The sequence below is a fragment of the Rana temporaria genome, chromosome 2, assembly GCF_905171775.1.
Source record: "Rana temporaria chromosome 2, aRanTem1.1, whole genome shotgun sequence".
Classification (NCBI taxonomy): domain Eukaryota; kingdom Metazoa; phylum Chordata; class Amphibia; order Anura; family Ranidae; genus Rana; species Rana temporaria.
The window spans coordinates 422,496,584-422,513,473 of record NC_053490.1 but is presented as its reverse complement, the minus strand read 5'-3'; the positions used below and the strand labels follow the sequence as shown (position 1 = coordinate 422,513,473).

The window sequence follows — 16,890 nt, the reverse complement described above, 5'->3', positions numbered from 1 at the left end:
CCAGGCTTGGGAATCTTTTAAACTTCCAGACTCTTTGAATGATGCTTGCATCATTGTACTGCTAAAGACAGAAAAGGATCTTCTGGCCCCAGAATCTTACCGCCCGATATCTTTGTTGAACTCGGATGATAAGATTCTGGTAAGGATTTTGGCTATGAGACTGGGTAGGGTTACTCAGGGATTGATCCATCCAGATCAATCTGGTTTTATACATACCAGGTCTAGAGTGACAAAATTAAGGAGACTCTTTTTAACCACTTGACAACCGGGCCTATTTTGTCACTTCTCTCCTTCATGTAAAAATCACATTTTTTTTTTTAGCAGACACTCTAGGGCAGGGGTGGGCAATTATTTTTTCGATGGGGCCACATGAAAAACTAAAAATATTTTGGAGGGCCGGGCCAAAAGGCTAAACTCAACTTGCTTGTCTTGAAGGGAACGCCTATACCAGGAAGTAATCCCCGCTCGGAGGCATAGAAGAGATACGGCTATAACGATAAGTACCAAAATAAAATAAAAAAGACCAGCATACTGCAGATGTCAGCAGTATGCTGGATCTAACTGCAAAAAGGTGATTTTTGGGTGAACTACCGCTTTAAGGTAGAAAAGCATAAAAATAGTTATTTTACAAAACCCTCACACGGACAGGATACAGGAGATATCAGAGACAGCAGACAGATTGCATACAATGGTTTTGAACAATCTCACCACTGCCATTTTTGTCTGGAAACTGCTGCCTGTGCCTGTCTGACAGCAGAAACCCTGTAATGGTTAACAGCACCATTATACCTAAAATCACTGATAATCCACAAGCTAATTGCTCATCAGAATAAGGGGTTTTCTTTTAATTAGCACATCAAGTTCAGGTAACTGAAAACATCATGCATGCTGTTAAAAAATTAGCTAAAATAGAGCATTTTTAATAGCAACCACGCAGAGTGCTGTCAGACAGGCACAGGCAGCAGTTAACAGACAAAAATGGCAGTGGTGAGATTGTACAAAATCATTGTATGCAATCTCTCTGTTGTCTCTGATATCTCCTGTATCCTGTCCATGTGAGGGTGAGCAGGGAGGCAGCCAGGCTGGAAAGATTTATTGATGGTGGAGGGGGCTCAGGTGGACCTGTGGTAGGTCCACCTGAGCCCCCTCCTCCCTCCACCATCAATTAATCATTCCAGCCTGGCTGTCTCCCTGCTTACCCTCACACACAGTCAACGGCGGGCAGCAGGCTCCACAAACTTTACTCACTCAGTCGGGCAGGCACTGGCAGGGGTCCGTCCGTTGCTCCGGTGGGGCTATGTTATCCAGTCCACCAGTCCCGACTGGTCAGGCTCCCTCCGCAGCCGCTTAGGTCACAGACCGTGACTCTCAAATCTCTCTGGCTCCTCCGTCCTGTCTGCCTGTTCATAAGCTGGCGGGAAAATGCGCTCACTGCATTGGCTGCACGGGCAGGTGGGCTGGGCAGGAGGTAGACTCGGCGGCTCAGCATCGGATCTTCTCGGGTATTTCCGGGAATTGCACATGCGCAGTTCTGACCCTGAGCCGATCGCCGCCATTTTTACTGGCACCTTTCCCTTACATTTACGTACAGGGGAAAAGTGCCTTGTTTTAACAAACTGTCCGTGGGTCGGATTAAAAGGTCCGCCGGGCCGTATACGGCCCGCGGGCCGTAGTTTGCCCACCACTGCTCTAGGGAATAAAATGCCGGTCATTGCAACTTTTTTTCTCGCACGGTATTTGCGCAATAATTTTTCAAACACCTTTTTTTGGAAAATTAATTTTTTTTTACAGGTTACTATTTTCGAGTTACAGAGGAGGTCTAGTGCTAGAATTGTTGCACACGCTCTAACGCACGCGACGATACCTCACATGTGGAGTTTGAACGGCGTTTACATATGTGGGCAGGACTTGTATGCGTGTTCGCTTCTGAGCACAAGCTACCGGGGACAGGGGCGTTTTAAAAAAAAAAAATTTAATTTTATTTCAATTTTACTTAATTTTTTTATCTTTAGACTTTTTTTTACATTTTTTTATTTGATCACTTTTATTCCTATTACAAAGAAATGTAAACATCCCTTGTAATATGAATCACTGTGACAGGTCCTCTTTATGGAGAGATGTGGGGTCAATAAGACCCCACATCTCTCCTCCAGGCTTACAAGCATTAGATCGTGAAAAAAATCCACCGATCTAATGCCGACAGCCACGATTGCGGCTTCGTTTACTTCCGGGTATCGGGCGTGACGTCATAACGTCGCACCCGGACCTCCGACGGTCATAGAGATGACTGGTGACCATCTGGTCACCAGTCATCTCTATGCTTCCCAGCCAGCGCCGGCCGGAGAAGCACCGGATGTTGGCGGGAGGGGGGGACGTCCCCTCCCGCTGCCTATAAGAACGATGAAGCGGCGGAACTGGCGCTTCAATCATTCTTATCGTGCACAGAATCGGCGGCTAAAGACGGTGATATCTGAATGATGCCTGTAGCAGCAGGCGTCATTCAGATATCACCGCACAAAGTCGAGGACGTCCATGGACGTCCTCGGTCGTCAAGTGGTTAAATATGCAGTTACCAACACATAACCTGGGAAAGAGATCTATTCTGTCACTCGACGCTGCAAAGGCATTCAACAGCATCGAGTGGATATACTTGTGGGAGGTTCTGGGTAGATTTGGCCTGGGAAATTTATATGCTTGGTTAAACTATTACATTCTGCTTCAAGGGCTTGTACTCGAATTAATGAGTTTGTGACAGTTTTTTACACTATCAAGGGGCACGCATTAAGGTGAAAAAACACGAGGGTTTACAACCCCTTTAAATTGTTAGTGTATGATAAATATTTTGTTCTCTTCTATTTTTTTACAGATGTTGCTGTGGTGGACATGAGCGATGTAGGAAGACAACCCTCTCTTTTTTACCATCTTGGAGTTCGAGAAAGTTTTGACATGGCAAATAACGTTATTATTTATCATGATACAGATCCTGATACATCATTATCCCTCAAGGTAATAAATACTTCATTAAGCCTTATGGCAGTTCTTCTCAACCAGAGTTTTGGGGTTCCTCCAGTGCTTGCTGGGGGTTTCTTGAGCTCTGGCTGATTGACCTCCAATTTGATGGTGCCTGCATAGTACCAGGGCTAACACTACTTGGCAAAACCAGCAGCATGACACTGATGTTATTTTTAGCTGTATGAAGAAGTGACATTCTGACCACCACTGTAAGGTGGCATTCTTCCTACGGATCACCAATGTAGGAGGTGTTTCTTCATTGACTCCCACTGAAACCGTTTTAGGGCTGGTGCACAATGGGAATCGCAATGTAATTCACATGCAGTTCTGTGTGGTGCGATTTCAACCTATTAATTTTAAACTTCATTTAGTACTTTTGGAAACTCACTGCAACCAGATCGTATCTGTACTGTAGAATGCGATTCAGTGAGGGCAAATGCACTGCTTTTGCCACCTGTGTTTGGAGTGTCATTAATTTAAAGTTCACCTTTCGTATCATCCCACTCCCCACCACTACCTGCTTGTACAAGATACAAGCAGACAGCTTACACAGACTGGCCCAGATTCTCAAAGGGCTTACGACGGCGCAGCGCCATTTACGCCGTCGTAAGTCCTAATCTGGGCCGTCGTATCTATGCGACTGATTCTTAGAATCAGTTACGCATAGATATCCATTAGATCCGACAGGCGTAAGGCTCTTACGCCGTCGGATCTTAACTGCAATTTTATTTTTTTTGCCCGCTAGGTGGCGTTTCCATCGTTTTCCCCGTCGAGTATGCAAATTAGCTAGATACGCGAATTCCCGAACATACACGCAGTAAATTTACGACGTTTACGTTAGGTTTCCCCGGCGTAAAGTTGCCCCTGCTATATGAGGGGCAACCAATGTTAAGTATGGCCGTCGTTCCCGTGTCGAAATGTAAAAAATTTACGTTGTTTGCGTAAGTCGTCCGTGAATGGGGTTGGACACCATTTACGTTCACGTCAAAACCAATGACGTCCTTGCGATGTCATTTGGAGCAATGCACCCTGGGATATTTTACGGACGGCGCATGCGCCGTACGTGAGGCGCGGGAACGCGCTTCATTTAAATTCTACACGCCCCCTACCCGCCTAATTTGAATTAGGCGGGCTTACGCCGGGTGATTTACGCTACGCCGCCGCAACTTTACACGCAAGTGCTTTGTGAATAAAGCACATGCATTAAAAATTTGCGGCGGCGTAACGTAAATGAGATACGTTACGCCCGCCCAAATTTACTCCATTCTACGAGAATCTGGGCCACTGTCTGCAAGAGCCCTGAATTGCACCCACCATCTGATGATCGCAGGTGCAATGCTTTGCAGGCTCATAGTAAAAAAAAAAGAAATGCACATTTGTTTTACCTGCAAAAAAGACGTGCATTTAATGTTATTTTTACAAAAGTAAACTTATCCTTTAATGTTGGCACCCGCTGCAGATGGCAACTGCAATGCGTTTTGAAATCCGTGCGGGAAAAGCGCATGAAACATTGGTTTCATGTGCCACGTTCTGGGTTAAAATGACTTAGGATGGGTCCTGTCACATGGGCGTCATCAAACACTACTGAATACGGATTCAGTTTGCATCAGTTTGCACATCCGTCTTCAATTCAGTTCACATCAGTTTGCACTTCGGTTCAGTTCAGTTTACATCAGTTTACATTTGTTTTTGCATTTTTTTTTTTCTTGAGTTAATCATAGGTAATAAAAAATATAAACAAAAACATGTTTATTGCCTAAAAACAGACACAAACAGAATGGCATAAATGGATGGCATCCGTTTACATCTGTTTATATCCTTTCAGATCTGTCCAAGCTAAAGAGGATGCAGTCGTGTTCCATTTAAAAAAAAGGGACCTGAACAGACTCGGATGTAGGTGGTTGTAAATGGATGATCATCCTTTTACATCTGCCCATCCATAGATATACTTTATGGTTCAGTCTGGATCCCTCTGAAAAACTGATGGGTCCAGACTCAACGCCTACGTGAAAGGCCCCTAAGGGTTCATAAAGACCTAAAAATTGTTTTGAGGAGGAATATGGGGGGGGGGGGTGGTCTTCTAAGGTAAAATGGTTGATAAAGGATGCCTTATAGTGAAAATAATTTCATATCCTGGTCATTAACAGACTTGACCACTCTAGATTAAAGTGATTCTAAAGGCAAGACATTTTTTTACCTTAATGCATTCCCTGCAAAAATGTCCCAGTAGAATTATCATGCCCCCATCTCCCTATATACATACCTGAGTCCTATCTCCATCCAGCGCTTTGCCTGCCTGCAGTGGCGCTGGTCTCTGTTCCTCTCCTCATAGGTCACAGAGGCAATATCGGAAGCCATTGGCTCCTGCTGCTGTCAACCAAATTCTATGAGGATGGAGAAGGGGGTAGGGCTGCGCCGCACTGTGTGTGTCTTTGGACGCTGAGCGAGCCTACACATGTGCACCCACATCATACAGCTTTTGGCGGCACACATAGAAGAGTCCAGAGGGCGACCCCAGAAGAGGAGGTTCTGGGCCACTCTATGCAATACCAATGCACAGAGCAGGTAAGTATACCATGTTTAACTAGAAAATGCATTTCCTGCAGAAAATGCATGGGACTGCTGAATAGCTGAATTGCTAAAGCTAACTGGACGAATAGCTTAAATCCGTAAGAAAAAGTTGAAGAAGTGAGAATAGTTGGAAAAGTAGGAATGGTTATAAAATAAACATGAATTTCATTAAAAAAGTTTAACACCACCAATGTATGAAAGATGTGGAATATTTAAAGGTCTTTTGAAAAGCGTTTTGATCATTAATCCCCACATCTAATGAGTGAGAGACAGTGTGAGAGAACCCTTCAAACAAGCCTTAATAAATCCACAACAGTCACATGGCCTTTGTGAATGTATCGGTATAAAATTTATGTTGATAAACTTAAAAATGTGGGCATGTCAGAAATTTAAAAAATATGAATATTTTGTGAACATGTAGGTGACAGTATGAAGGAGCGGAAACTTTTGGGAGCGGAAGAAGATTTTAAGGATGCTCTCATTCACTTCAATGTTAAAAAAAAGTGTTAAAAAGCTTAATATTTTAAAAAGTATAAATAGCAGAAAAAAAGTTGAAGAAGTGCCATCATTAGCTTGAATAAGTCCCATCATTAGCTGAAAGAGCTAAACATTTTAAAAGTTGAATGGTTTTAATAGCAGAAAGTATGCAGAAGTTACGCAGAGCCAAAAAACTTATGGAATAATAAAAAAAAAACGAATAACAACAGTGGGAATGCTATTGAGCATTCCCACTAATAAACTGCAATAAACTGGAATAAATAAAAAAAACAAATAACAATAGCGGGACTGCTGAAGTATTCCCACTAATGATTTAGAAAAAACAAAGCCTTAACAACTGCTTTAAGGTCACATTTCAACATTCTGGATAGTCACCAACTTAACCAAGCTATGATATATAGGGGAGTGATTCCACAAGCTGGTGTGACTCCAGTGCAACCGCATTTTCTATCCATGCCATGTTCACACAGTAACTAGATTTGAGACCTGTTTAGACTATCATACAGGAGCTTTTAGATGTACCTTGGGCTGAGCGGTGTTGTCACCCAATCACACTTTTTGGGGGAGATTTACTAGAACTGGAGCACTCAGAATCTGGGGCTCAGAATCCTGGTGCAGCTGTGCATGGTAGCCAATCAACTTCCTACTTCAGCTTCTTCAATTAAGCTTTTAGAAGCTGATTGGTTTCTATGCAGAGCTGCACCGAATTTTGCACTCTCCAGTTTTAGTAAATCAACCCCTTTGAGTTTAAATTTCTGGTGAGAAGAGAGGAGGGCCAGGTGTCAACATTAATCTGAGTAAAGAAAATCTACCAATTTCACAGACAATGGGAGCAGGCCAACCCAGATTATTTTGAGATCTCTTCTCTGGAATCTTTAACTTTTTGGAAGCTAGAGAATGATAAAGCTAAAAATTGGGAAATCTGCCCTCATGTGGAGGGGTAAAAAGCAGGAGGAATGCTCATTCAATGTTTTATTTCAATTTGATAAACTATGACTGTGTAAAACTGACTGCTGCGCTAATCAGTAAGTAATTACTTAGGACTTTGTTGAGTGAAGGAGGCTGGAGAAATTGTCCATGGCAATTAATGTTGCTTGATTTTTAGTTTTCTTTTCTCTTAGCCATGACAGAAATCAGAATGTATGACAGTAATCATTTAATTAATGATTTAATGTATTTTATTGTAGGATATGGTGGCCCAGAAGAACACTGTGAGTATTAAACTTTTTTTTTATTTCTTATATACACTATGTTACTTTTATGCATCATGTTTTATATTCTTTTCTCTTTATCTGTTTTTATTTTTGGTCTTCATTTGTATGCTTGTAAGCATATTCATATTAATTGGTACTGCCTTCAGATAGTTCCTTGGTGTCTGTAGTACGTAGGAGGAATATTTTATCTAACACTCACTGGCTTACTCTTACATACAGTATAGGCTGTTTTCATCAAGCAATATAGAAAGATATACATTCTCTAGGCTATATTTATATGGGCATGGAGTGAAGCTGAATTATCCTCAAGCGCTATTTCACACTGCCAGCTGGCTGCGTTATCGGTAAAGCGCTGCTAATTTTAGCGGCGCTTTACCATTGTTTTAGTGGTGCTATTTGGGAGTTTAAACCCCAGCTAGCGGTCGAGGACAGGGTTAAATGCCACTGTATTGCCACTGCCGAATCGCTTTGCAGGCGCTTCGGCAGCGGTACCCATTTATTTCAATGGCCAGGGGAGCGGTGGAGGAATGGTGTAAACAGCGCTGCTTCACTGCCCCAAAGATGCTGCTTGCAGGATTTTTTTAACGTGCTGCAAGCATACCGCCCCAATTGCCTCACCCGGAAACCAGAGTGAAGACACACTTGCCCCCTGTGTTGCAATGGCCACCGCGGCCAACTCCGCGGCAGCCGTGGACTTTTTTTTCTAAGTCTGCAAACTGCTGCTGGCCTGATGGCAGGGGCTGCTCTCAGTCTATTCCGACTATCTGTCCCTCCTTCCTCACCCCCGACTCAAGCATTGGATTGGCCCTGCCGCTTGGGCCTCTGCTTAACATCACCGTGACCAGGCTGTTCCGTGATTGGCTGCTGCCTCAGTCTGCCTCTGCCTGTGTAAATGTGCCTATGTTGATCTGGCCAGCGCGGCACTGGCTCCTGCCACAGGTGCGTGGCGTGCAGTGGCCCGAGACAAGAGACTGAATACGCTGCCAGTGCCTGCCCTGGGCCTATCGATGAAGATCTACAGGTAACAGCAGTGCCTGTGTCTTTTTGTATTGCGATGTATTGAAATACATTTGTGTTGTGGGCAACAATATTTTGATCTTGATGAAAACAACCTATACATACAGTATAGGCTGTTTTCATCAAGATTAAAATATGGCGGCCCACAACACAGATGTATTGCAATACATTGCAATATAGAAAGATGTACATTCTCTAGGCTATATTTATATGGGCATGGAGTGAAGCTGAATTATCCTCAAATTATCCTCAAGAGCTATTTCACACTGCCAGCTGGCTGCGTTATCGGGAAAGCACTGCTAATTTTAGCGGGGCTTTACCATTGTTTTAGTGGTGCTATTCGGCCGCTAGAGGGGGGTTTAAACCCCAGCTAGCGGTCAAGGACAGAGTTAAATGCGACTGTATCGCCACTGCCGATTCACTTTGCAGGCGCTTCGGCAGCGGTACCCATTTATTTCAATGGCCAGGGGGGCGGTGAAGGAGTGGTGTAAACAGCGCTGCTTCACTGCCCCAAAGATGCTGCTTGCAGGATTTTTTTAACGTCCTGCAAGCGTACCGCCCCAGTGTGAAAGCACTCGGACTCTCACACTGGGGCTGCAGCCTGTAGGGTAGGCGTTTTTCATGCGCTTTTGTTTTGCAATTTAGCGCTTAAAAAAGTTCAGTGGACGCCCATGATTGGATGATCATTGGCTTGGAGTCTGAGTAGATACCATTGAGTATGTTGAAAGCATTGCATTATAGAGTTTCCACTGGCAAGGTTTAAATGGAAAATTCCCAAATGTTGAAGAATATTTGAACCCGTAATTCCTTATGCAGGGAGGCCTTCACCCATCAATGCGAAAAATGTAGGATAATTTAACCATAAATAAATAAATAGTAGGGGGTTCTGGATAGTTCCATTAATGTAAAATAGTCTTCAATGCCACGGGATAACATAGTAAGCAGTTTCTTGCAAGCCCCTTTAATGCCCAGGAAATTAATTAGGCCAAAAAGAGCCCATTTGGGAGTTAGAGATAAGTAGTTTACTAGGTATGTGGTAGCATATAACTTTTTTTTACTTTATGTAGTGTGTTAAATCTACTACACATACACTCAGAGACATGAAACTAAATATGACCTGGTCATTTTTACTAATGTTTTTCCATTTTTTCTTCAAGCCTCCAAAATATCTTCAGCTGATTTCTCAGCCAGCACCCCATTTTACTTATCTAATCATAGCTATACATTTCCTTCTGACCTGTTTATTCAAAAACATAACTTCCTGGACCTCTGTGTCATGTTATGTTACAAACTTTTATAACCATTCTCAGCCCAACGACCTAAGCAGTGACGCCAGTGACATGCTCAGCTAAAAAGATTGGTCAGTGGTCACAATTTATAAAATTCTGTTTGGGATCTGTAAATATAGAGATAGCTGATAATTGAGACAATGCCAAGAAATAATGAACAGGAGCTGTACCTGTCAAGTAAAATAGGCGTACAATAAATTTAGAAGATTAAGCCCAGGATCACACTGTGCTGCGGGAATGAAGCTGTGCAAGTTCAGCTGAACTCGCACAATTTCACTCCCGATTGTCAGTCCCGATTTCGGCCGCGATTGCAGAGTCTACTTTTTTAAATCGGTGCAGCGCCACAGATGCGGCGTCGCACCCATTAGGATGGTGCCATTGCTGGCAAGTGCAGGCGATTTGACATGTCAAAACGCACCTGTGTGATCAAGTGCACTAAATTTGAAGGATTGCCACCTCATTAGCCACTTACAGGCTGATGGATTCTCATCTGCCTCTTCACTAATCTGGGTTGGTTATATTGTAATTATAACCCAGGGTATAGCCACTGGACTATAGTAACTGCATGGTTTATCCGAAGCTTCACACTGGCTAGAATATAAGGTTTCAGAATGTTGCATTTTGCCGTACCAACAAGATGGAGAACCTGGTGAAGATATCTATGACATAACAGTTTATGGTGCTGAAGAGTATTGCTTATTTTATTGGTTTGATGTTTGTGGAACTCTGTGCAGTTGATTTGTTAAAACTAGAGAGCACAAAATCTGGTGCAGCTGTGCATGATAGCCAATCGGCTTCTAACTTTTTGTTCATTTTGTACTCTCCAGTTTTAGCATATCAACACTTGTTTGTATGTAAAATGTCACAGATGTGGGTACTGCCATTTCTGACTTTTTAGGGCTCTTTCACACTGGTGGACTCTGCCAGCAGATCTGACTGCTCAGCCGGTGGATGTCTCTGCTGATCCCCATTGAGCAAGTGGATGCTCCGCTGATGCAGGATGCACACAGCTCACTTTCCTCTATGGGTGGTCAGATGTAAACGGACCGACTGTCATGCGATCCACGGATCCCCATCTGTCTGTTTTTGATGGAAAGGATTGGATCGGATGTCAGTGGGTGTCAACGGACATATTTCAGTTGACATCCGCAGCTACATAGAGGATGGTCCGATTGGTCCACCAATGTGAAACTGGCCTTAAACATGCCACCTCCAGGGCTGCAATGTTGATCCTGGATTCCATGCCTAGCCATTAAGCTTAGAGCAGCCACTGATGAGTTAGAAACCCTGACCTAGTATGTGAATCACAAAGGATAGGCAGAATTATAAAAATCATAGCGCTGGAACTTGCACTTACCAAAATATGTTAACAATGACAGCTCTCAACTGTCCTGACAAATTTCCTTTAAACATAACTGCGTTAGACCCGGTTCACACTGGGGCGACACAACAGGCGGCTCAGCCGCCTGACGTGTCGCGTCCCATTCAATGCAATGGAACCGTTCTAATAGGAGCGACGGAAGTCGCTCCGACTTAGAAAAAGGTTCCTGTACGACTTCGGGGGCAGCTCGGGACGACCTGCATTGACTTCTATACAGAAGTCGTTTTGCAAATCGCCTCTGAAGTCGTCCTCAGGACGACTTGCAGAGTCGCCCCCGAAGTCGTGCCGCTGCTGTGTGAACCGACTCTTAGAAAGTTATAGCTAATACATGAACCCTAGAGAAAAGAAGTGAAGGCATGGACAAAAACTACCTCTTAGATATAATTTGTCAAGATGTCATGGAAACGGTCCTACTTATCCTTTGCACCCAAGACCCAATGATTCTTACAAGAAAACTTTAAAAGCTAACTTTAATGCAGTTGTCCAATAAACGCATATGGGCTTTTAGTGCAAGAGTATTTGAATCTGAATACAGTTTGTAAAGTATTTGCGACAAATGTGAAATACAGTTTTGTCATTTTAATTGGGATGTTATGGAACAGTGAATTAAGGGCACACAGAAGCTACATTGTTCTCAACACCTGACATTTTTCTCTTATGTCTCGTATGCCCAAAACATGTATAAAAACAATCTTAAGTTCCATTTTAAATTGATTTAAAAATGACATCCTGTAACAGTCACCCCTAACCAATCCACCTCTAACCAAATCCGGTCATAGTACAGGTCACATGGTTGTTCCCAGGCTCTCTGCTTCCTGTTCCTGAGGGCTGATAATGGATAATTTATATAGCTTCTAAATTCTTAAGTGTTTGTTTACATCCGCACATTGGGAGTTTTCAACTAGTGCATAAAAAGTACACAAATTGCCCATGGAAAATGGCCAACATATCGCAATGTATTGTTAGTGCAGAAATAAATTGAATACAAGTTGGATATATGGCTGTGCTTTTTACAGATGTGACAGATGTGGAACACAAATTCTTAAACAAGGAATAAACACTTTATTTTTAGATAGATGCTTTGGCAATGATGTATGAATATTTCTCAAACATTATTCTTTTATTGAGGGTTTGAATGTGGGAATCGTTTGATACACACTACTATCACTTTGCCAAGAAGTTTCATTAAAGGTTATTGAAGACTTCTGAGACCGAAAAACTGTAATATACAAAAGGCAAATGTACAAACTCTCATAGGCTACCTAGAATCATTAGATAGTGATTTCAAGAAATGGTTACATTTGAGTCAAAAAGTCATTCATCTGAGGAAGATCATTTGCATAAATGTTCTTTTGTACACAAAAGTGCATTGTAGCATATTTTTCTCTATTTTGAATACAGCATGCCAGTTTTTGGCTGGATTCAAATCTATACGAATTGGATGTGGCTCTCACCACATCCAATTCGCATAGCAGGAGAATATGACCAGCTCTCTATGGGGCTGGTTCACATGTCTCTGGGGTGGCTGCAGAGCGCATTTGCCTCCGTTTCAGGGCCAAATTCACACAAAAAGATTCTTTCCTGATTCGTCCCTGAAAGGGCGAACAGAGACATGCATGGTTGCTGTGCGACCACAGCCGTTTTAGGTGGGAACCTAGCCTCACTATCCTAAAAGTCTCTAATTATTGGCACATTTCCTGTATCTGGAAAGATTATTTTGATGTTAATTGGCACCATTGCTTGTGTATTTTGGAAAGCATTAGTATTTTTGGTAGGTAAGATTGCTACTGTTTATTGAAAGATCTTCCATATAAAAGATTATTTCACAAGTTTGATGAACACTGTCTTTTGGCTATAGGTATAGGTCCATTGGCCTTTTGAGAGCCTGTCACAGTTCATCAGTTTTACCAGGTTGTTTTTAATGAAATATAATAGTTCCAACCCACCATATTCTAAATATATAATGGACTGTTATTTCAGTATATGTGCTATAGGAATAGCGTGATGTGGACAGGCACCCTCTTGATTTCTCAAAGGTTTAAAGTGTAAAGGAAACCTGTACGGAGGAAGTATGGAGGCTGCTATTGCTGCTATTGCTGACCTGAGCCCAGCCAGTGATGTCCCAAATCAACCATGATTTTTAAGCAGTTAGTGGGGAGACTCGATGAAATACTCTGGGCCAGATCCACAAAGAAGTTACGCTGGCGTATCTATTGATACGCCGCGTAACTTCTAGTTTGCTCCGGCGTATCTTTGTTTTGTATCCACAAAACAAGATACGCCTGAAGCTGGGCTAGATCCGACTGGCGTACGTCTTAGTACGCCGTCGGATCTAAGGTGCATAATTACGCTGGCCGCTAGGTGGCGTTTCCGTCGATTTCCGCGTCGAGTATGCAAATTAGCTAGATATACGGCGATCCACGAACGTACGTCCGGCCGGCGCATTTTTTTACGTCGTTTCCGTAAGGCTTTTTTCGGCGTATAGTTACCCCTGCTATATGAGGTGTATCCTATTTTAAGTATGGACGTCGTTCCTGCGTCGAATTTTGAAAATTTTGCGTCGGTTGCGTAAGTCGTTCGCGAATGGGGCTTTGCGTAGAATGACGTTCACTCCGTAAGCATTGGCTTGTTGCGGGTTAATTTCAAGCATGTGCACTGGGATACCACCACGGACGGCGCATGCGCCGTTCAGAAAAAACGTCATTTACGTCGGGTCAAGACGTATTACCATAAAACACGCCCCATCTCATCCATTTGAATTGCGCGCCCTTACTCCGACACAGTTACACTACGCCGCCGTAACTTACGGCGCAAATTCTTTGAGAATACGGGAAATTCGCTGTAAGTTACGGCGTCGTAGTGTATCTGAGATACACTACGCCGGCCGTAAAGAAGCGCCGCGCTTCGTGGATCTGGCCCTCTGTCTTTTTCTGCTGTCAGTTTTCTATGTTTCAGTCCTGCTGTCCTCAGTGAGCTAGAGGTCATGACATAGTGTGTATGTATGGCTTTTCTACATATGCTTAATGGAGAGGATGCAGGATAAGGACTACTACATTATGATCTATGTACACTGTACAGTGGCCGCTAGTGCTAAACATTTTTTTGGGGGGACAGGAAAGCCCATCACGGGCTGTGCTGAGGCTCACACAGCCTGGAGCTGTACACATCTCCCTGTTGCATTCCAAGACAGCTCTCCCTTGCCTGCCTTCCCCGTACAACCACAATCTCCATACAACCCCAGACTTCCCGGGACCCCTCCCCCGCCCCACACCCAGACAATCACCGTGCTCCCAGTCCATAAACAATCATCTTCCAGTGGACAGAGGAGGGTGGGGCCAGGCAGTGCTCTGGAGCTCCAGGGCTGAAGATGAAGTCACAGCCCGAGGAGGAGGTGTCCGCTACTGGGGGGACTCTGAGCTTCCTCCACACTTATTACCAACACAAGGTCCCAGGAGAATGGAGATCATACATGGAGGAGGAGAAGGAGATCGCCACCACACACACACCTGACAGCCCTACTGCCATCTCTATCATACAATGCACCGGGAGGAGAGTCGGGGCTTCTCCTCCTGTCCAAAAGTGGGTCTTAAGACTCCCTGGCCAATAGGGTCTCAGGACAAGCTTCCTGATTGGCCAGGAGGAGAATCAGGAAGACAGTAGCAAATATTAATTTGCTATTGCCACACAACTGGGTGGACTCATGGTGCAGTGCTCTGCGCCCCAAGCCCGCCCTTTATTGAAGCCAATTAGAGTCTCAAGCTGTAATCATGTGATTTAAAAAAAACATTGAAATCCAAGCGTCCGGCGCCCTGCATGTAAACTAGGGGCCAGCTGCATGGATTAGGAGGGGGGCGCCCCTTATGGACGGGCCGCCACTGATACTGTAGAAGGCACACATGGACAGATTGCAATTACCAGTGGAATATGTAGCCTTTTGATCTCAGATTAGTAATGTACGGTATAAGTGAAATTGGAGAGGTAAGGGGGGGGGGGGGGGGCAGTGGGCCCCAAGTTGTTTGAAAGATAAGTTATGCTAGTCACTTACAAGGATAAGGCTGGTTGCTAATAATATATAATATGATAATCACTAAAGTGTTTAGTGGCTTAACTCTTTGGACTTATAGCATAAAAAAAAACTGGTCTGGTTATGGTATCTCCTCACTTAAACATAGAATGTACAACTAAAAGTTAACTATACTCAGGGTATGATAGCATAGGTTATGTGCTGCAGAATGATTTTGATCTCTTAATTATAACAAGTTTCAAAATGGTATTGGAAGCACAAGTAAACTGGAAAACACTTAAAACTAAGCTCCAGGCATTATTTTACATACCGTATTTATCGGCGTATAACACGCACAGGCGTATAACACGCACCCTAAATTTAAGAGGGAAGTTTTAGCAAAAAAACTTTCCACAGCCCCCTGCGTATAACACACAGGCACAGTTTACCCTCTATTTTCAGGATAAAAAGAGTGCGTGTTATAAGCCAATAAATGCAGTAGTTACTTTGGGCCAGCTTGTCACAATGTAAGTATGTGTACGTGATGCCCGATCGGCCTTTGTGGAAGCTTTAGTTACTACAGTGATGGCCATGGTCTTTTGGATGCTGTTCAATATATAAATGGGTGGGTAAACTCCGATGGGAAAATTACCCTAAGCATTATTTATACCTGTAATTGTCCATGTGCATGAGGCTTTAATTAGTCCTTCACAAGAATTGTAACTTCTGTATAATTCTTCGTGATACTTTTAGAAAATTTAAGGGAAACATGCCATGTAAGAAATATGGAAGCTACAGTTTCAGTCTTAACTAAGAAGTGTTGAAGTCAGGCACAGCCACGTTATTAGTATGTTTTAGCGGGACCGGCAATAGCAATTTCTGTCATGGCAGGTATATGTTAAAGCGGTTGTAAACCCGCATATCATTTTTTTTTTTTTTTACACCTGCAAGGAAAAAGCCATAATGAGCTAATATGCACCGCATATTAGCTCATTATGAAATACTTACCTCGGAACGAGGTAGATAACTTACCTGGTCCATGCCGAGCCGAGCCTCGGCGTGTCTTCCGGGTATCGCCGCTTCAGCGCTGTGATTGGCTGGAGCGGCGATGACGTCACTCCCGCGCATGCGTGCGGGAGATTTCCTTTCCGGCATGGGTCGGCGGGGCCGGCCCTTCAGCCGAGGATCCCTCCTGCGCATGCGCCGCTGCAATCAATGGCGCATTGCGAGGGGAATATCTCCTAAACCGTACAGGTTTAGGAGATATTCTTTATACCTACAGGTAAGCCTTATTATAGGCTTACCTGTAGGCAAAAGTGAAAAAAGTGGGTTTACAACCACTTTATTTATCAAGGAATAAAATGAATCAAGCCATAGCACGTGCAGTGGGGATGTTTAGTAAAATGTGTAAAATTTTATTTTACTAAAGTAAGATCACCAAATCTAGAATTCTAACATTCTGATTGGTTGCTATACGTTACTGCAATTTGCACATAAATTAAGCTCCGGTCCCTGGTTATTATTCAGTATGTTTTGTAATGAACAAAAAAGGTTCTTTTTGAACACAGGCCAGCTCTAACATTCATGAACCACTGCCAAAAAAAATGATTTGTAGATAACTTTTTCCCACATCACATTATTGTATTTAATCTCAATTATGAGGTTTTAATTGGGGAAAATCTGAAGAAGCTTACCGAGTAAAAAAACTGAAAATTAGAACGTCAATTATTTAGTGAATGTCATTTAGCAGTGTTTGATACTGACATAAAATAGTGGTAAGTACTTCATCACTTAAAACAAATTAGTCTCTTTTTTGGTGGCACTGTTAGATTTAAGTGCAGCACGTGTGCTTTTGGTACTGATACACAGACTTATAGGGGTTCATTTGGGGTTAAAGCTGCCCTG

General features: G+C 43.2%; 1 protein-coding gene across 1 annotated transcript in view; it reads left to right on the top strand.

Moving 5' to 3' along the window:
* The window catches only part of MAP3K15 (mitogen-activated protein kinase kinase kinase 15), a 245,839-nt gene that overhangs the window by 60,527 nt on the left and 168,422 nt on the right, over nucleotides 1-16,890 (top strand). Inside the window, exons 2-3 of the mRNA XM_040338224.1 lie at nucleotides 2,867-3,006; nucleotides 7,269-7,292. Coding sequence (XP_040194158.1) covers nucleotides 2,867-3,006; nucleotides 7,269-7,292 — 164 coding nt within the window. The remainder of the gene's footprint in view (nucleotides 1-2,866; nucleotides 3,007-7,268; nucleotides 7,293-16,890) is intronic.